The following is a 21,228-nucleotide window of genomic DNA, read 5'->3' as shown; positions in this document are numbered from 1 at the left end:
CAAAAAACAAAAAACCAGATTTTTGGAACAAGTTCCAGCAAGACAAAACAAAGCACAAGACTCGAACTATATCCAAACAAAGATCACTGAATTACCAGAACCTGAGGAACAAGTTAAGACGGACCAAACACAACCAGACCAACCGCCTCAGTGGACTAACAGCCAACATCAATGCCACAAAAATGATAACTTGTACGCATGACACATTGCGCCAAATAATCCCCAAATCCCTGTAGAGTCACAACCCGACTGAAAACCAGTACAGGGCCATACACTTCCTGGAACATGGCCCCTTGACCACAGGAAAAACAACTCAAATTCGACTCTCCAGGAAATTATGAAGATATGCACAACCAGAAACAATGCGCTCCAGGTTCTTGCAAAAACTAAAGAATAGCTGAAGACACCAATAGCGACATACTAAGAGTACCCACGCATGGATGAAACAACTTGCTGCCATGCTTATAAATAGAACAATCAAGACTCCGAGATGGAACAAGACAGGTGAAAAAGTCCAGAACTCGCTATAGGAATTAGGAAGCATATCGGGGTTAAAAAAATGATCATTCGAGATAGAAATGCCAGGACTGAGCAACTTATCGCAGAAGAACGTGATGGCATAAAAAACAACCCACATGCTGGTATTTCTCGAGAAAATGCAACTAGCCCCACAATACAAAATTCCAGGGACCTTGTTTATGAAGACACCAACACAACGGCTAAACAAGTCCCAAGTACACTGAAACAGATTAGAAAACAACTGCATCTATTACCAAAAAGCGCAGCACCATCACCATCCACTGCCTGACACATTTCTGCACCATCGATTTTAATTCAGCAGAATAACACCTCATAAATCTGCAATAACCAATCTGTAGCAACATGACAGGACACCGCAAAGCAATAGATTTGGCCCACATGAACCCCCGCAGAATCATGAACCTGAGTGACATAAAGCTTATAAACGCGCCAGCACAACTCTAAACCAAAGGAATACTTGCAAACAAAATTTTCTGTGCAATGTGAGGTTTGCAAATCTGGTGAAGGCAGATTGAGACACAAGACATAAAACTAGGCAGAATAAATTTCTAGTCACGTAGTAATAAGGATATGAGTTCCAAGGGACTCACAATTCCAAGTTTCCAACCACAGTACTACTAAGAGCATTAAAACAATGCTATTAATCACATATATAGAGCATTAAAACAATGCTTTTAATCATGTACCAAAACACACATCCCAGACACTTCCCCGATAAAATTCAAGGTGCGCTTGACATTTTTAAGACCCTCCTAATACCTCATCAAAATAACTAGTTCTATAATATCATCATAAGAAAATACATTCATACCTGAGAATCTGTGATAAGAACTAGGTGGTTAAGCATATCATGCTTTATGAAAGGTTCTAGGACTTGCAATCCTTGAAGACATACAACGGTGTGCTATGGACCCAACCCAGCTAAATTATGTACAACCAAAGCTCAATCTTCCACAACAGCTAGAGCTGATACTGGTGCGGATAACCCTTGCATTTTCATCATACACAAATACTTTGATGGTGGAATAGCACCAGCTTTTACACACAGATCAACTACAGCTGGGGCATGACCATAAAACTCTCTACGTGTATTAAGAAGGAGAGGTGGATCTTGAGGTCTACGAAACCACACAACCTTCGGAGGAACCAAATCATCCACTTTTGCTTTTTTCCAAAAATGAGTTCCCCGCCAGCTCTGGTATTTAAACACACCACAAAGTCGTGCTCGGTGACCAGATGGCCCCACATGAACTTCTGAACAATGTTCACAGACCTTTGTAGGATAGACCAATAACAACTTCTGAACTCCGGACTTAACAGTCTCCCATGCGCTCAATGTTCCTCGTGCTACAAACCTCTGATCCTCTACAGACAAAGTTGCATCTCCAACAAATGAATTCACATCTGTGTCAAAATTCAAGTATCTCAAAAATAAACCTTCATCATATTGAAAAGCCCCTGCCTGTAAGCACAACTCAACAACTGCAGGGACACGGTCAAAATCGAACCTCTCTTGATGCTCAATCACATTTTGGAACATGTGCTTAAGATGAAATGTTTTCACAGGAACAATAATATCATTCAATCTCCCTTTAACCCATTCATGTTGCTGATTCTTAGCACGGTGTCTATAACCACCACAAGTCTTTATTAAATGTCCTTTCTCTCCAATATATACTTCCGGACAGAACCTGCCAAGAAACAAGAACAATTCAGACCACACGCCATCCCTAAGCTGACATTCTGTTTGTTATGGTCATTCAATATAAGCAATAAATATAATATTCATCTTAAATCAATGATATATGGAAAATCCAGAATTTAGTAAAAATAACAAGAAGCGTGCAACAGAAAGCCGAGTTTGGTACGACTAGAGAGTGACACCAATATTGTTCGACAATAGAAGTGTTCTGATAAACAAGTTGGTGAATTAAATCAGAGGCAACGGAACAAAATATGTACTATTTTGTGGATATATATTTTTAAACTTCCTTTCTACATTAAATTCCTAACTATGTGAACTAGAGATCAAACGGTCAAACCAACTAATCTCAAAAAATATATATATGCTCCAATCTCCTTCCTACTCATTCTCTTCGCAACACTCACCATAAAAAATATGCACTATCTCAAATTTTCTCCCATCATCCTTTTTCTCTTATAATTTTGTTCAAATTTGTTCAATCCCTTTCTTTGATGTTCGCTTCTCGTCGGAGCATTATGCTTTATTTAGTTCAAAGGAATGAACTTTATGGCGGGTAAGGGGTAAACTAAATTTTATAAATCCTTTTTGATAAATAATCATTATATTCATTTCGAAACAAATACAACAATCTTGTTCCATCTAACAATTACTCAAAAAGTATGAGCTTTAGGCTCATTTTACACATTAAAAAGGCATAAATGAAGCTAATTTCACAATGCAAACGAAGACCATCACATTTTAATTAAAAACCATATCTTGTAAATGAAAAACTAATACATAACCATAAACATTGAGAGAGAAAGACAGGAAGTAAGAGAGAGAGAGAGAGAGAGAGAGAGAGGGAGGAGGGGAGAGAGGAAAGAGAGAGAGAGATAGGGAGGGAGGGAGAGTGGGAGAGAGAGAGAGATAAGGAGAGTGGGAGAGAGATAGGGAAGGAGGGAGGGAGAGAGAGGGAGAGTGGGGGAGAGAGAGGGAGAGAGAGAGAGAGCGGGGGGGGGGAGAGATAGGAAGGGAGGGAGAGGGGGAGAAAGAGAGAGTACTTGCAAGCCCAGAAAGGAACAAACTGAAGAAGTGTAGAAACCCCTTGAATCAGAAGAACTCTAGCTTTAAGAACATCTTCAGCAACAGGAATCATAGCTTTAATTGGATAATCTTTAGCTCTATTATTTATTCTTTCAAGAATCATTGGTCTTAATTTCTTCAAATCCACCTTTCTCTTTGGTTTACTACTATACATTCTCATCAACCCACCATCTTTCATCGCCGGCGCCGTCCAAAACCGCCATATTTTCCGGTGAGTTCTCAAAATCGAACCCATCTGTCTCATTCATTCAATTACAAGACTTCAAGAAACAAACAGTGTAGGCTTATGTCTTTTTGCAAATAGACTGGGCCTTTATTGGGCCTTCTGTCGATCTTAATGAATTGGGCCTTTACTGGGCCGATCTTTTTTAATTGGGTTATCCGGTAAAGAAAAAAAAGAAACGTATACGTTTTGTAAGTATCATCAGATCTATAGATGCACAAAAGACCCACCGGGTCGGTTTTTGATCGGGCCTTTAAAAGCCCGGACTTTGACCGTACCGAACTTTTCGGACTTTGATTTTGACTAGGCCGGACTGGGCTTTCTGAAAATGTGAAAGCTCGTTTAGGCCCTCGAGGCGGGCCTAACCGGGCTTTTTTCCGGGCCGGATCGGATCGGGTCGGATTTTTTCTAATTTAAATCGGATCGTAAAGATGTATTAATTTGCCTGAAATATTTTATGAAAACATGACTTCGTTGAAAATATTTAAGTTCGACAAAAAATAAACATGTTTATAGAATAATATGTTTTATCAATTGTTATCCAAATATATATAGTGTACTTACTTTATCTTCTTTCATTATTCCTACAACAAATTATATTTATATATATATAATATTGCATTTACCCTGTGAAAAATCATCTTATATGGAAAACAATGGAGAGTTCATTGTTTTTATTATAGAATCTCATCACAAATTGTAAAATATTATTTCAAAAAATATAAAATTCGATACTAATGTAGAATAAATATAATAAAAATATCAACAATTAAAATTACTTGATTTTAAAAATATAGGATCGAACTTGACTGAGTTTTGACCGGATCAGCTCGGATCAGATTTTCGGGCCCAGACTTTTTTATCTGATCTGATGTTGTTGGCCGGACCACTCGACAAATTGGTTGATATAGATGGGTGATTATTTAAAAGGTGAGGTGGGTTATGGACCATCTTTACCAAACACAAATTAATATTTTCATATTTTCAAACTCGACGAGATAGTTCAACTGCTCAAGGATTACTCCATTCGTCACAAAATACAAGTTTTTTTAAATTTTTACGTGTATTTTTAGGTGAATAAAAAGTGTAGTTACACAAATTATTTTTAAAATTTTATTTTTTTGAATAAAAATATATATTTTTTTTAATTCAAAAAAATAAATTTTAGAAAAAATATGCGGAATATAACTTTTATACACCTTCAAGTACGCATAAAAAATCAAAGAAATATATATTTTGGGACAGGGAGAGTAAAAAATTATCATATAAGTTCGAATTTTTAGTTATACATACTTATTTTTTTTGATAGTGAGCCGAGACCCGCTTATATGTATTCATAAATTAAAACGAAAAAATGATAAAAATAGCCGATTTTTGAAAAAAATTAACAAAAATAGTCATTCTGAAAAAAGTGGTCAATTTTGACTGATTGAATACTCCACTGTTAGTTGGGTATTCCAATTTGGGTATCCCAATTTGTATAAGATACTCAACTGGTAGTTGGGTATTTCATATATGGGATACTCCAGTGTCAGTTGGGTATCTTGTATAAAGTGGATACTCCACTGACAGTTGGGTAACACATGGACTAAAGTCGGCCAACTTTTCAGAAATTGGTTATTTTTGTCAATTTTATATAAAAATTGCCTAAATTTGTCCTTCACCCAATTCAAATGCAGCAAATATTTTTTCATATTTTTTTATTATCAGAATATAATAAATTTCACGACACCATCTTAAAAAGATTTTGAGAATGAATTCACGATATCTAAACTGCTGCGTTCACAAACACGTTAGTAACGAAAATTTGGTCAAATTTGAATTGAATATGAACACAAATTGATTCCCATTTCTTGGAAATTATAAAAAGTTGAAAAAAGGATCACAAAAAGACCAGACTCATCAAAGCACACATTACTTGACTTTACTGCTTTATTAGTGGCCAGGCTAGGCTTCTCTATGCTTCATTGGACCAATTTCCCATTCACCAAATAATTCTTTCTCGAAAGTTTTACGCCTTACTCCCGAGTTTTAAAAAGGAAGGAAAGCAAGTGAAAGGTAAATAAAGTTGTTTCACTTCCCTCCGTAATCGTACTTCCGAGTTTTTAAAAGGAGCGAAAGCAAGTGTTATTGAATGCAAATTTAACAATCTTTCACTCCAAAAATGGGATGAAAGTACTTTACCTCATAATCACTTACTTCCTTCCCATTTAAAAACTCGGGAGCAAGCCGTTAAATACCTGATCCGTTTATCCCAATTTATTTGTTTAGTTTGACTTTTACATGTAATTTAAGACGGATTGATCGAATAATTTCATTAATTATTTTTTAATTTTTCTTTTGTGAATAAAAATTGAAATCTTAAATTTTATTCATAAAAAAATTGAAAAATAATCAATGAAACTATGTGGTTAATACACCTTGAATTACGTATAAAAGTCAAACTGAACGAATAAATTCGGATTGAGAAAGTATTTCTCATAAAATCTGTATATACTTTATTTACATTGTTCTAGAATTTGACCAATTTTTTAAATTATAGATCTTTCACAATACTTAATCGACCCGATAAATCAATCAATTTTTTAGAAATCGTTGAAAAATTACAAATTAGTACAGTAATCGATTAGTTTTCAAATCTGGCATTATAGGAATTATAATAAAAAAAGATCCTTAATTAATTACATCCTTTGACATTTTAACAAGAATAAAGCATTGTTCTAAAATTGCGGAAATCGACATTATTCGATATAGTAACATTTCAGTGATTAATCGGATATCGGTGATTAATCGGATTAATTGATCGGATATTTTTAATAAAATAGAAAAATAATTAATGTATTAAAGTAAATATATTAATTTTAAAAAAAATGCACTATTAATCAGATTAAAAAATCGAATCGACATAACATATTAAAATGGGGGTGATTAATCGATAAAATCGATAATTTTTAGAACTGACAAACAAAACAAAGTACAAAAAAATATAAAAATATAAAAATAGTTCTCGAGTGTAGCTTAATTTAGCAATCACCACCTAACCTACAGTAAAAATATCTCATTTCATATATATACATACACATATTTGTATCTATACACACACCCATTTTCTCTCTCTCGATCACTCTCTCTGTGCTGTTCTCCTGTCCTCGTGGAGAAGAGCTAGTTTGGTCTGATCATTGTATCTATCTCTGTGTTTATATTCTCACCTGTCTGAAATCATCTGAACATTATCACAACACAAGTGCTTCAGTTCAGCAATCTCTCTCTCTCTCTCTCTCTCTCTCTCTCTCTCTCTCTCTCTCTCTCTCTCCCTCCCTCTCTCCCCCTCTCTCTCTCCTCTCTCTCTCTCTCTCTCTCTCTCTCTCTCTCTCCTCTCTCTCTTCTCTCTCCCTCCCCCCCTCTCTCTCTCCCTCTCTCTCCCTCTCTCTCTCCCATCAAGACTTTTCATCTAAGGTACATTTCTACCCTTACAGTACATACCATTTTCCTTGTTTTACTTATTATCTTACACTTTACTGTAATTATCATTTTATTTATTTAAATTATATTTTTGATGCAAATTTATTTAAATTACATGACTGTGTTTATACATGTTTGTGATAGATTTTTGCGATGGGGTTGTGATTGGAAGCTGTTATTTGTTCCTAGATCTGTGGGTTTTGTGTAAAGTTTGGATCTTGATTAAGTCCTAATGGTTCTTGAAATTAGGGAAATGTTGAATATTATTATTTAATTAATATTGTGTCTAATATTATTTTTACTGATAATTATTAAAATGATGTTTGATCAGCATAATTGTTCACTTGCTTTTGACATGATTTGAGAGATACATTTGGTTTTGATCATAGTATAAATCTAATAACAAGGTTTAGAGCTGTGATATGAATTGACAATAAATTGAATCGAAAAAGCATGTACTTAATGATACTTTTTGGAAATGTACTAAATTGAATCGAAAAAGCATGTACTTAATGATACTTTTTGGAAATGTACTAATGGCCTTTTGAGTTTTGTTAAAGCTCACATGAAACTTGTAATTTTGGTATAATTTGCATTAATTCTAATTCCGGGGGAGTAAGAAAAGACTAGAAAGTTTACTCTATATGCCAAATTTTAGTGGTTTATTTGTCTCAAGTGGCTTTTCTCTTGGTCATATATCTGGATGATCATAGGTTGGAAAAAAAATTAGTTTTGGTGACCGACTGACTGGTTACATTTTTAAAGTATTTTGCAGTAGTTTATTTTATTTATAGTTTACAGTGTTAAAATTCTACGTTATCCATGATAACATTGTTTTTGCTATTGTGTAAGCCGTAAGGTGTTTGTCACTTAAATCTTTGAGGTCCTCTAATCTATGTTATATTGGGTATGTGGCATGTGTCTATGCATTAGATTTTAGTGTATACGCGGATGGGGAGTGATAATTCTAGTTTTAATTAGATTATGATATGCACCATGTACTAGTAAGGCATTTTAAAGTATATGGTGGTCGGGATTACTATACTTCTAGCACTCATTGATATGATCCTGACTAGACCATATTGTGGGATTGCCTACTATAACATATCAAAATTCAGGGGAAGTAAGCTCATCATTGCTTTGGCATTTTTGCCATACATAGAGTATAAAAAAATTCTTTCATGAAACATGTCTATGTTTCTCGCCACTTGTTGAAAATCAGATCATGGCAGCCTGTATGTGATCGGATTTTATAAATGCAAAACCAGTTTTAAATTTTATTCATGATTGCAAAAGTTAGATTAGACTACTAGCTCATGGAATAAGCAATTAAGTTTTGCAAAAAGAGTGCGTTTGATATTATGTTACATGAACTTGGATTGAGTATCTAGTCACACATGGGGACAACTTAGGTGTACGGTTCTTACAAGAGAACAGAGAAAGTCCTCCACCCCCATACCTCTTATCTTAGATCCAAATATGGTGGTTGTGAAGTGAATGGTGTAAGTTGTAACTAACTCAAGCCTGATGTACTACTCGAGTTAGAGAGTAGAGACAACTCTTTCGAGTGTGTTCTAGCAAATCGAACTGCATTAAGGAAGAGATTTTAGGCATGTAAACTTTCTTGTGATTTAGTACATATACTGAACAATTTGAAGTGACCCGCTGAATGCATATTTTCGGTTAGTATTGCCATTGTTGGGATCCTGGATTTAAATCTTGGTTACTCTTTGTTTTGGTCTTACAAACGGAGATGCTTGTTACTCCCTCTGTCCCTTGAAGATTGAACAGGTCAACATAGCACAACAATTAAGAAACTAGCAGCTGACTTACTGTAATGCACTGGCGTCCACATGTTTGTGTTGTACTTTAATTTAATGAGTTTGGCTTTGTATGCTTTCTAAGAATGCATTTTAAAATATTAAAGTTGTTTTTTGAAAAGAGAAGTTCAAGTATTTTGGGACATCCAAAAAAGGAAAGTGAGTCAACCTTTACGGGACAAGGAGGGAGTATAAGATTAAAGAACTGGCAAGTCATTGCTTGTGATGTCTGTTATTATAATGTTTTGTATGTTTCCACTTTGCAGAAAATGTTTCGCCGTAGGAATGGTTCTCATGCATCACAGGAGAAAGAGAATAAAGAGGTTCTGCCTGAGGTTAAGGTAATAGCAATTTTTGATTATTAAGCATTAGGTCTAAATGCAGATGTGCATTCACTTTCTATTTTAAGTATTAGAAAGTAGATGCTAAACATGTATAATAATAGTATGTCCTTTCTATAGATTTTTTTGAGTACCTTGCAATGTTTCACTAGCTTTAGTCTTGCTCAGATGTTTATGTAAATTTTACTAGACTCGATGATATTTTGACTACATACAATACTTCCATAGATAAATAATTCTGTTGCAGTCAATTTTGGCATGCAGTGTGACAGCCCCGGTCAAATTTTTAAGTACAATTTAGTGAAACTAGTTTTAATTTGTATAGTTTTACACCACTAAATATGTGCATGTTATAGCCTTCTAGGGGTGGTTGGAGTGATTATTCAATCAAAATGTACATAAAGAGGATAATGATGTTGCATTCGAGATGCTCCAAGGAGTGGAGCTGAAAGCTTATGGTCTTTATTCTGATTATATGTGGCATGTAGTGATGCCTTTTGTTACAACTACTGACCAAGGTGAATATCTGCAGCCACTTAGTAACTTTTGTGTCTGTACTCTGTAGATCAATGAGCTGAGAGTTGCTCTTGGCCCACTATCAGGGCGCAGTTTGCGATACTGCACAGATGCTTGCTTGAGGAGATTCTTGGAAGCTCGCAACTGGAATGTTGAAAAAGCAAAGAAGATGCTCGAAGACACTCTAGCTTGGAGAGCAACCTACAAGCCTGAAGAAATCCGCTGGGTAAGTGGGGAATGTTCCCTTATAAGTGAATCTAGTTCACTTTTGTTGACTAATATACTTATCATCATGATCAGATTTTTTTATTATAACAGTTCTTACAACTACCTTTTATATTTTGGTTATTGTTATTATGTATTTTATATTATGACATTTTAACCAGCATTATCTTTTTCAATATAATATGTTTCATAAAATTTCAATGCAGCACGAAGTTGCCAGTGAAGGCGAAACAGGAAAACTGTTTAGAGCAGATTTCCATGACCGCCATGGGAGAACAGTTCTTATACTAAAACCAGGATTGCAGGTGACGGATGTTATTTTTTGTATTGCAATTATTGTTATTATTTTATTTTTGATCGAGTCGTGTTGAGAAACCTTTAGTGATGCTTATCAGTGCTGTTCATGTTACAGAATACAACATCCATAGACAACCAGATAAGACATCTTGTTTATCTGATCGAGAATGCGATCCTTAATCTTCCTGAAGGTCAAGAACAAATGGCATGGTTGATAGATTTCACTGGTTGGTCTTTCAGTACTAGTGTGCCGGTTAAATCTGCTAGAGATACTATAAGCATATTACAAAACTACTATCCTGAGATACTTGCTGTGGCATTTTTGTACAATCCCCCAAGAATTTTTGAAGCATTCTGGAAGGTGTGTCTACTTACTGAAATTTAAACCCATTGCAAAATAGAACCTGATTTTATCTTATTTTTTGAAGTAGCCAATTCTTAATAATGGTGTACCACATGCATCACATGTGACGTGGGAAGTATGTGGTATATGGTATACTTTTTCTTCTATGTTTCTATTATGTTTCATTGTACAATGATAGACAAGCTGTAATAGATTACACAGCAGTGGCGTATAGGCCACCAGATATGCTCTTTGGAATTTGTGTATCCCTAAATGCAGAGCTTTATTTTAAGCCTCTCAGTTTCGTCATTAATCCAGTAAATGCTATGTCGTTTGTGCAGGTCGTTAAGTACTTCTTGGATACCAAAACATTTAACAAGGTAAAATTTGTGTATCCAAAGAATAAAGATAGCGTGGAACTGATGAAAACATATTTTGACGTGGAAAATCTCCCGACTGAATTTGGTGGAAAAACCACTTTGAACTATGACCACGAAGAATTCTCAAGGTTAATGGCCGAGGATGATATAAAATCAGCAAAATTGTGGGGGTTTGATGGCAAGCCGAAACCTACTTACTCGGGAGCAGAGGTCGTTCCAGAACCAGAAACCCTTGCTTCTGCTGCGGGCTGAACATGTTTTTGATTGATACAAAGACATAATTTGATAAAATTAACAGAGTTGAGGTCTGGTTCACGCTTAAGTTTTTTCTGGATATGCAATTGAGATGATAATAAACCTTGCTTACTAGGATACCTAGCAGCTATGATCAGTATTAGATCAGTATCAGTGAACTTCTTAGAACAGTATAATTGTTCACTATTATGGCATATTACTACAATGTTATGTTTTCAACTTAAATTGTTCACAGACTACAACATTTTGGCCCCAATTGTCTCTGTGTGTATCAATGCATCATTGTTATATCTATTGCTAAATATCATGTTGTCTATAAATCAGATTAAATGCTCAGTTGTGTGGCAATGATGCACCGGTACATGTTCGAAATCATCTGGCAATGATCCCAGATGCATTTGTCATGCAGCATCTCGACTGCAAGTGCATCATAAATACATTTAGAAGCTTAATGGATCCAATTTGAAAGATAGGTGAATAATATGATGATATAACATAATATATACAGTATACATATACTACTGCAAATTTACAAAACACAAATCAAGCCTGTTCTCAAGTTCCCAGCAGTTTTCAGATATCTGCATTAGTAGCAAACAATACACTGGTAACAATAAAACATACCAAAACGATTGACATTAGAAAAAATGAAAGACTAAAGCAAAATCATAGTTTTCTACAAAATCTCAATGCAGTTAGAATCAGAGAAGACGCCTCTTGAAGGTACGCGAGGTAGTTTGGTATGTACGAACCAATAAACCTACTCCAATTCCGACTCCAAGACAAATGCCAAGTCCTAGACCAACACCAACCCTCACACCTGCATTAAACCATGAGAGTTCTCCATCTTCGCCTTCCATATATTCCTCTCCATGTCTCCAGTACAAACTGCTGCCGTTATTGCTGTAGTCTTCCTCCGTTGCCATTTTGTAATTTCTGTATTCTACTGTCTGAAACTCAGAGCATAACATGTATTTGTTAGTCATTTCCAACATAAGTTATGAAACTTATGCAACCAACAGCTACTTCCCAAAAATAAAAATTTCTGGAAACTTCACTATTTCAAAAATTAGGCGTTTGTTGCTATAAGTACATATACATACATACCTTACATCTTACCTATTCAGACCCTATTAGTGGAAAGGGGCATTGTATATCTGGTTTTGGTTGATTTAATTGGTCTGGAATCGGAAGCTAAGAATTCTGTTTTTTACAAAAGAAAGCGTCACTTTTTTGTTAGTTTCAAATCATTTAATGGCTACTCTTTCGTCTCTCCATACCCATACCGTGTTTTATTCTGCATATCTAGCTAGGCTCTACTAGAAGATATGATGACCATATAAGAATAACAAAACTTATGTTTCTCTTTGTTAATATGGTTAATGACACACTAGGTCAAGCCTGAGAAAATTCTTAATTTCATGAAAACGATTCTTAAACCAAAATGCAGATGCTCTGTAGTCATGTTCTTCAAAAAATATCGAGCTTGACACAACCAGAAAGTGTTATCCCACAACTGAACATGGCTCGACTTTGTGAGGCCAGCATATTTTAATCCCAAGATAATTCAAAGAGAAGAAAGGATGGAAATTAAGTATAACTGGTCCTGTATAATTAATTTTCATACCCCATAACTTCAAGGATAAGATTCCCTGTCCCCAACAGGACAGAATAATGGGCCTTCTGAAAGAGAATATATGTCTCAAAACAGGAAGCATTTTGAAAACCACAAATAGAAGATAGGGTTTTTATTAATTGCTCTGGTGATTCTTGAAACTTGCACCTTACGCCTATTTTTCTATATTTTGGCTCTGTTATCCAAATTTTACATAATTGTGATGATCAGCTAATCTGAAACAACGGATCACAGAATCACTCAAAGCCAACTCCAGGACATGTACTTCAAGCAAAATATAGTTTCTTGGATTTCTTTGAAATTTGGCTTCTCAGTGGGGAGGGGTAAATGGATTATCCGTCCCTAACTCACGTGGAATGGGGGCAGTTTTGCTCCATTTACGTTGGAAATGGGGAGGTGACGGAACATGATATTTGATATAAAGAATTAAAATACACTACTGGACTCCAAAACTTCTACATGAACTATTTCCCGAAGAACACATCTTCAAATGGCCTTTCAGTCCAGGTTAAGGTTATTTACTTTTGAGATTGATAATGTTTCATTTGTCAATGAACAAAAGATACACATGACACACAGTAATAGATTGTGCAAGCTCTAGTGAGGAGGTAGTACATTTAGGAAACGAACAAGTGAAAAAAATTCAGAGATAAAAATACCTGCTGATCAAGCTCAGATGTGTGTTCCTGATTTCCACCTGTGTCATACTCTGGAATTGTACCTAGCATTCCGTTCCTTATATGTTTTTTTCTTAAAGAAAGCTGTATAGTCTTCGTTAAGATGACTGGTGTTCCGGAAAAGGAACCTGCTACATAGACTTCGATGGTTGGTGGCAGTGATTCAGAACCCGAGATTTGTTTCCCCTTCAAAAAGCCAGTGCACGCACTCATCACTGGCTCACAATTCATGCTCCATATTCTGACATTGTTTTTCGACTCCCCACTCAGACCATTTTTATTTGACATCTCAAGAATCCCAGACAAGACTAAATTATCTCTATCAGAAACCTCAAATTTCACACTTCCAGTGAGCCTTACATTAGCTGTACTCACAAATGTAGCTTCTTCGGCTTTCTTATCTACCCGGTCCCTTCTAAGAACACACGAAATACCTTCCGAGTGAATTTTACATCTTGCACCATTCACTTCAAGAATAGTATCAGGACTTAGCGGAATATGATTGACATTTAGAGACTCCGGTGTCGATTCATCCACCAAGAAATTACTAATCCTAACATAAAATACTTTTACATCAAGCCAAGGCAATGACAATTTACTGCAAGACTGGTAAGAAGGGTGCCTAATTATCTGAAGACTCGGATCTCTTGATTTGCCATTACTCAATGTTTCGTAAGAATTCTCCATCTCTGTAAAGCTTACCTGGTTGTACACATCAAACAATCACATCTCAGCAAATTTTGCAAGCGGAAGAGTCCTTTTAAAAACCCGATAATGTTTTTCTCAAACCAGTGAAAAATCGAGAAATTGAACTACTTTGGGACTCCAGAAAAGGGAAACAAGAGAAGCTAACTGAGCAGAAAACCCATATGTCCAAATCAACAAAACAAACAAGAGTATTGCCAGGTAGTTAAGAAACCATATTGTTAGGAACAGAAATCCTTGATGCAAGGGAAAGAGAGAGAATCTTATAACTGAAAGGTGGATGGTCTAATCTAACTTTCTGATCAGACTGATTGAAAAAGTACTTGCCACATATACACTTCTATTTCAAGTAAATACATGTTCATTCCATTAGACCATCACACATATGCAAGAAAATAGCAACATAATTCACATCCAAAGTCCAAACTATACAAAAGATACCAACTTTAATAACTAAATCAGATCATGAACACACACACACAGAACAGACTAAAAAGCAACTAAATTCTAGTAAGATAAACACCAACAAGAGCATAAGATCATGTTTGAGCCGGCTTCAGATAACTTAAGATTTTAGATGAACAGATTACTTAACTGAACAAACAATCAATACAATCAAAGAACCAAGATCACAAGTTAGACAAGAAAAACATACCATAAAGTTGACAACAAGAGAGACATGGATCCAAGAACAGGTGAATAGCCCAAAGATTTTTAAAGTTTTAGCTTTTGGCTAAAGTTTAAACTAATGTAAACCAAATGGCCTGCCAATATTTATAATCTCCAACAAGAAAGACTAGGCCAAGGCTGACTGGCTAATGCAAATGCATAAAATATAAAATCTGATTAACAAGTGCTAATTATAATATTAATACATGTGTGTCAAATAAGCAGCCAAAACTACTATACTTGATATCTATTTCCTATATGAATGGAGCCAAAGAAAAATAATATATGTAGGAAAAATTGTTATTTAAAGGTGCTAGTGGTTTCTCAAATTGCTATCAAGTTTTGAAGAAAGAGCTTTTGATATCCACCTCATGACTCGTTGATCAAGATTTATTAGTGGCCCTGAATTGAAATATAATAAAGCAAGAAAACAAATAATAGTATCCTGAAATTCTTTCTCACCTCACACTTATGATTCAGGTAATGACTCGTTTGGGAAACTAGATTTCTTTTGAAATTCTGAATTTGATCAAATAAGGTATTTGGTAATTTGGATTTGAATTTCAGACATTCAAATATTAGTATAAACATGAGATTTAAAATGACAACTCAAATACTGTCATTTGAAATGAAATTTAAGTTTCCAAACGTCCTTCCGTAAACTTCGCTTCATTTATCATTTAGTTCAGTTTTAGTTTAGGTTTATTATGTAAAATTAAATTTCATCAATAAGAATAAGAATTCAATATAAATAAGAATAAGGAGTCTTTATGTCGCGTTACCGGGGACCTCGTTTCAAAAAAATACGCTGCCTGGGAGCTTTACCGGGACTAACTAATAAAAGGCCTAGAGCCGGAAGTGATCTTAGAAACCAATCACGTTCCGGTAAAAAATCTCAATATCGTATTCGTCTAGAAGAAAAACAAAAGTTGCGTTTTCATTATGGTCTTACAGAACGACAATTACTTAAATACGTTCGTATCGCCGGCAAAGCCAAGGGGTCAACGGGTCAAGTTTTACTCCAATTACTTGAAATGCGCTTGGATAACATCCTTTTTTGATTGGGTATGGCTCCGACTATTCCTGGAGCCCGTCAATTGGTTAACCATAGACATATTTTAGTCAATGGTCGTATAGTAGATATACCAAGTTATCGCTGCAAACCCCAAGATATTATTACGGCGAGGGATGAACAAAACTCTAGAGCTCTGATTCAAAATTCTTTTGATTCATCCTCTCAGGACGAAATGCCAAAACATTTGACTCTTCAACCATTCCAATATAAAGGATTAGTCAATCAAATAATAGATAGTAAATGGGTCGGTTTGAAAATAAATGAATTGCTAGTTGTAGAATATTATTCGCGCCAGACCTAAACCTAACGAAAATAAAATAAAAAATCACAAGTGTTCGGACAATTTTGATCCCTTTCGTCGAAGTAAATTAACCTAAGGTTAAGATAAATAAGGGTTTGATCCCGATTTTTCTCCGATTTAAGTATCATAGAACGGGAGGGAGGTTTTCATTCCTTGTCTACTCTTTTACTTTCAGTATTTTCCGTGACACGGCAATCAGGAATAAAATAAATATCAAAGAAAGGTCTAACTGTTTTGTGTTGTAATAGAAATATAGTGCTATTTTCCTCTTTTGGTTAGTAAGATCAGTGAATTATATGAAGGTACAGAAAGAGAGGGATTTGAACCCTCGGTAAACAAAAGCCTACATAGCAGTTCCAATGCTACGCCTTCAACCACTCGGCCATCTCTCCTACATAATGATTATGACCCAAAAACCGAGTGAATAGCGAGCCGGTACTAGTAGATTATTGGATAAGAACGACCAATTAATTATAATTAATTATATTATAACTATAAATATAAAAATTATAACTCTAAAAAAAGATAAATTTTCATCAAAGTCAAAGAAAGATCTTTCTTTTGAGGTTAGGCGGATAAATAGAAAATATGAAAACTGTTAGAAACATTCTATTCATGTTTGCAAAACCAGCCTTCGCCTCTTTTTCTGTTATTTTATTTTATAGCGGTACCGAAGGCAATCACTAAATTCTAACGAATCAGCTGATTGATGGGTCTATTTTTTTTTTGCACTTAGGTTAATGGATCTCTTTAGATCACGATTCTATTTAGACTATAATTCCATATCTTAAGACTTCTCAAATTCCCTTTCAGTCCAGTATTCATAAAAATTATATATATAGTAGATTGTATAGTGTATACCTCTTATGCATACAAAATAAAAACGAGCGGGTTTTTTTTATCATAGAATGGTTATTCGATCTTTTTTTCTTCTTTGGATGAGAATTCAATAAAAAAAAAATCGTTATTATCATTTGTAACTTCAACGAAATTGAATACTTTATTTTGTTGGTATACTACTCCATTTACATTAGGATGAAATCCAATATTTATTTTATTTTTTATTCCTGTCAAAGAGGAACAATTTGAATAAATAGAAATACAGGGCCCATATCTTTTTTATTAATGAATCTGTTTTTATGTTAATTCGTACTGTACAATTCTTTTCTTTGTGGGATCGGTTTACCACGAGAGGTAATGAGAATAATTATAGAATGGATTGCTACCTATGCCTAGATCGCGGATAAATGGAAATTTTATTGATAAGACCTTTTCAATTATAGCCAATATCTTAGTACGAATAATTCCGACAACTTCAGGAGAAAAAGAGGCATTTACCTATTACAAAGATGGTGCGATTTGATTCTTTTTTATTGTTCTCAATCTTTTACGAGAAAGACACATGATTTGGGATCGGGATATAAATAAAAATATTGAAAAAAAAAATCTACGCTTGTTGAAGGTAAAGTTTGGAAATAGAACAATTCCTTCTGTCGTGTATCCTCCATTAATGCAACCTCGGATGCTACGGTTTAATTGTCGACTCTAGTATTGAGCGAAAGGCTACACCTATAGGTTCTGTATTTACAGGTCAATCCTATTCTACCAGTACCAATAGGTCATATAGGGGAAGAAGCACTACACCTAGGAATCAACAACACGAAAACTTTGTTATAAATTATCCCGATCCTGATAAGGGTCGGAACTAACAAGAATGGTAGGGACAACAAACATCCATCTCGTTTGTATTTTGGATACCTGTATAACCATCGAAGGCTGTTGAAGTGACTAATTCCTGGAAATTATAAGGCGTTTAGAACAAATAAATTGTTGGAGTTATCATTTATATCTAGTATCAATACGTTTGATCTTAAGAAAATATCTTTTGCAGTAAGGTTGGCTAGAGATTTCTTGTAAAAACACTGGCCCTGCTCAGTTCATAATGATAATATTTTTATCTTTCTTTTATTCCCTGTTTTATTTTCATTATGCACATAAAAGAGGAGTCGTATGCCTCTAAAGTCTTTATAGTAATCATTATTTTCTTTTTAATAACTATCCAAGTATTATTTATGTTAAGTAGCTTACTTTTGGGAGAGGAAATTGCATGTTTTCTTAATTATGAGAAAATACCATGTCCTCTAATTTTATCCTAATGAATCACAAGGACGGTACAAAATATTATGAGAATTTCTAAAAGATACATTTTATTGGATATTTTTTTTGTAAAAATGTGACTTTTTAGTATTTTATTTGCATAATGTTTTTTAATTTTTTCATGCAAAAATATGATTTTGCAATTAGATACAAACTCGAAAGAATGTCCAAAATACACAATTTTTCAGCTCCAACTGTCCAAAATGCTGATTGGCGGTACGTTCCACCCAAAATACCTACGAAATACGCATTTGGGAGATGCGTATTCAGCTTTCTAAAACTCAGCGTGTTCCCTTTTTGATTTTCAAAGAAAAGGTTCTTCACAAAATTTTAAAAAATTGTACACGCATCTCCAAATACGTATTCAGTGGGTATTTTGGTTATCATATCCCGCCAAACTGTATTTTGGACATTTGCCCCTGAATTGGAAACACTCGAATCATCTTATCTAGAATATGATGGACAGAAATATCATGTCGAAAAATAAGAAAAATGTGATTCTTTTTTTAAGCAGAAAAATGTGTTTCGTGTGTTAAAAATGGGTACCTATCATTTTTCTATTTTTAATATGGAAATGCAGATCTTCTAAAACCACGTACTTATATAATACCTGCCGTCCCACTACATTCTTTACATATTTTTTTTTCGCATGCATTTTAAGATTAGTATAAAGTATAATTTTATAATTTATTTTTAAAAATTTTTTATGTATAAAAGTTTAAATATTATATATTTTTTTTAAAAAAAATTATTAAAATTATTTAGGAAATCATATTTTACGAGAATATTAAAATACGTGCCGATCCCCGTCCATAACGTAAAGAATCCAGTGGTACGGTAAGACTAACATTTTGAAATACATATATTTTTAGGGCCCAATTTCGTAAGATTTTTTTTATAAACAAATTTATTATAGAATGGACTTGGAGAATTGTTTCAGATATACACAAAAAGAGGATATGTGCGTGGACTTTGAAAATATTTATTTATTTATTAATTTACTTAGAGTAGAGTGTACACCTGTATATTGTAATGGACATTAAATTATTAAAACATAGAGACTGAAAATGTTGAATTATTGTGTGTTGATGGAGATATGGGGAGTAGACCCTATTTTCTGAGGATGACTGTGCTTGGATGATATGCAGATATCATATAGAAATATGCCTTATCTAGATGAGGAATTGGAATAATCAAATTCATGTTTACGAGGTAGGTTTCTTGGATTGTAAGCAGGGGTGTACAGAACCCGATCAAATGGACCAAACTGATCCGAACCGACCTTATTTTGACCGATATAAATTGATTTTTTTCTATCCGATACATATTTGGGTTGAAAAAATGTCAACCCTATTTAATTGGGTTGAAAAAATTTCATCCCGATTTAATTGGGTTGAATATGAGTTTCGATATTTTTAAGCCGATCCAATCCAACCCGATTAAAAATATACTTACACGTTAATTTATTAATTTTATAACTAGGATAAGCTCATTTATCTGTAATTTATAACATCAATCCTCAATGTTTAAAGAATATGCCACCGTTTTCGTTTATCGAGTTCAATATTTAAAGTATGTTTAAATGCTAAGTATTGTATTATCACTCTTTTTTGGATGTTTAAGTCATATCTGACATGGATTATTATAATATTTTATTGAACTATTTTCAAGTGTTTTAAACTTTGAGACTTTCTACTTTATTTTATTATTATTAATATTAGTTTTGAATATATATTAAACCGATCAAACTCATCCAAACCGATCCAAACCGAAGTATTACAAATTGGTTTGGGTTACAAATTTAAATGGTTCAGTTTGGGTTGAAAATTTAAAAACCTGAATTAACTGGGCTGGGTTGATATATTCTCTCAACCTGCCCAACCCGATCCGTGTACATTGGTTTCGTATTATTTTTACAAAATTTCCATTACATGCTCATGAGTACTTGATAAATACAGAAATTTATAATTTTAGTATGTTTTGATTGGTTCATTTTTTAGAAAAATAACAAAAATAGTCATTTTTTAAAAATTTTAACAAAAATAGTCATTCTGAAAAAAGTGATCAATTTTATGTAATTGAATACTACACTGTCAGTTAAGTATCCCAATTTGTATAAGATCCTTCACGTAATTGGATATGTCATATATGATATATTCCCCTGTCAATTGGGTATCTTATGGGTTAAAGTTAACCAACTTTTTAGATATTGGCTATTTTTATTAATTTTATATACAAATAAGCTAAATATATCATTTCACCAGCACTTGTATTTAACTTGTATTCAGACCAAATTTATCAATCAAATTGAATCATGCACAAATAGACAAATTGTAGAAAAAATCGTTAACTCTATAACAATACTGGATTTATATCCGTGCGATACTTGGAATGATTATCATTTCTTTATTTGATTTTTTTTCAAATAATATAGTCTATGTTATATCATGTGGGACCCTGTGAGTATTTGACGATCAAACCATACGACTACACCATGGAAACCCTCTCATTTCAATTAAAAATAGGATATGTGAAGGGTATTCTAAATTATATATAAAATATTGATTTCTTTTTTACAAATAGACCTTATAATCTTATAAATAGTACTCATTTTAATAAGTTTCTGGGGTGAGTGATGATCGAAAACATGACATATAATAACAGATAATAAATGATTAAACACTTAAATTATCCAATCATGTTTCATAAAATATTGATTTTATTTTGAATATTTCATTTAATTGTAATAAGTGCAGGATATATGCAAATGTAGGATGCATTAAGTTATTGAAAAAAAAATAGCTGACTAAACCAAACT

At 33.9% G+C, this 21,228-nt stretch overlaps 3 protein-coding genes and 1 non-coding gene across 5 annotated transcripts; 1 reads left to right on the top strand and 3 right to left on the bottom strand.

The window, feature by feature from the left end:
* Nucleotides 1–26: 26 nt before the first annotated feature.
* Nucleotides 27–3,568, bottom strand: LOC141667222 (APO protein 4, mitochondrial-like). 2 transcript variants are annotated; one of them, XR_012552529.1, is made up of 3 exons: nucleotides 3,286–3,568; nucleotides 1,352–2,231; nucleotides 27–942 (listed from the first exon to the last, which is right to left on the bottom strand). XR_012552529.1 is itself a non-coding variant. In XM_074473629.1 (2 exons), exons 1-2 carry the CDS (start codon nucleotides 3,561–3,563, stop codon nucleotides 1,484–1,486), a joined length of 1,026 nt encoding a protein of 341 aa, XP_074329730.1. In that variant the 5' UTR covers nucleotides 3,564–3,568; the 3' UTR covers nucleotides 1,169–1,483. The 2 variants fall into 2 exon arrangements, 1 of the variants encoding a protein (XP_074329730.1); XM_074473629.1 differs by lacking the exon at nucleotides 27–942 and having other exon boundaries at nucleotides 1,169–2,231.
* Nucleotides 3,569–6,637: 3,069 nt separating this feature from the next.
* LOC141667221 (uncharacterized) lies at nucleotides 6,638–11,446 on the top strand. Its single transcript, XM_074473628.1, has 6 exons — nucleotides 6,638–7,007; nucleotides 9,100–9,174; nucleotides 9,740–9,916; nucleotides 10,122–10,220; nucleotides 10,328–10,573; nucleotides 10,897–11,446. Exons 2-6 carry the CDS (start codon nucleotides 9,103–9,105, stop codon nucleotides 11,185–11,187), a joined length of 885 nt encoding a protein of 294 aa, XP_074329729.1. The 5' UTR covers nucleotides 6,638–7,007; nucleotides 9,100–9,102; the 3' UTR covers nucleotides 11,188–11,446.
* Nucleotides 11,447–11,681: 235 nt separating this feature from the next.
* On the bottom strand, nucleotides 11,682–15,215 carry LOC141667220 (uncharacterized protein At1g01500-like). Its single transcript, XM_074473627.1, has 3 exons — nucleotides 14,864–15,215; nucleotides 13,486–14,205; nucleotides 11,682–12,140 (listed from the first exon to the last, which is right to left on the bottom strand). Exons 1-3 carry the CDS (start codon nucleotides 14,864–14,866, stop codon nucleotides 11,892–11,894), a joined length of 972 nt encoding a protein of 323 aa, XP_074329728.1. The 5' UTR covers nucleotides 14,867–15,215; the 3' UTR covers nucleotides 11,682–11,891.
* A 1,343-nt stretch (nucleotides 15,216–16,558) lies between these two features.
* On the bottom strand, nucleotides 16,559–16,645 carry TRNAS-GGA (transfer RNA serine (anticodon GGA)). The gene has a single exon. It is a non-coding gene; the product is annotated as a tRNA-Ser (tRNA).
* Between the last annotated feature and the right edge of the window lie 4,583 nt (nucleotides 16,646–21,228).

The sequence above is a fragment of the Apium graveolens genome, chromosome 6 (assembly GCF_009905375.1).
Source record: "Apium graveolens cultivar Ventura chromosome 6, ASM990537v1, whole genome shotgun sequence".
NCBI classification, from domain to species: domain Eukaryota; kingdom Viridiplantae; phylum Streptophyta; class Magnoliopsida; order Apiales; family Apiaceae; genus Apium; species Apium graveolens.
Note: the sequence above shows the minus strand (reverse complement) of the source record. Positions and strands in the feature narration are given on the sequence as shown.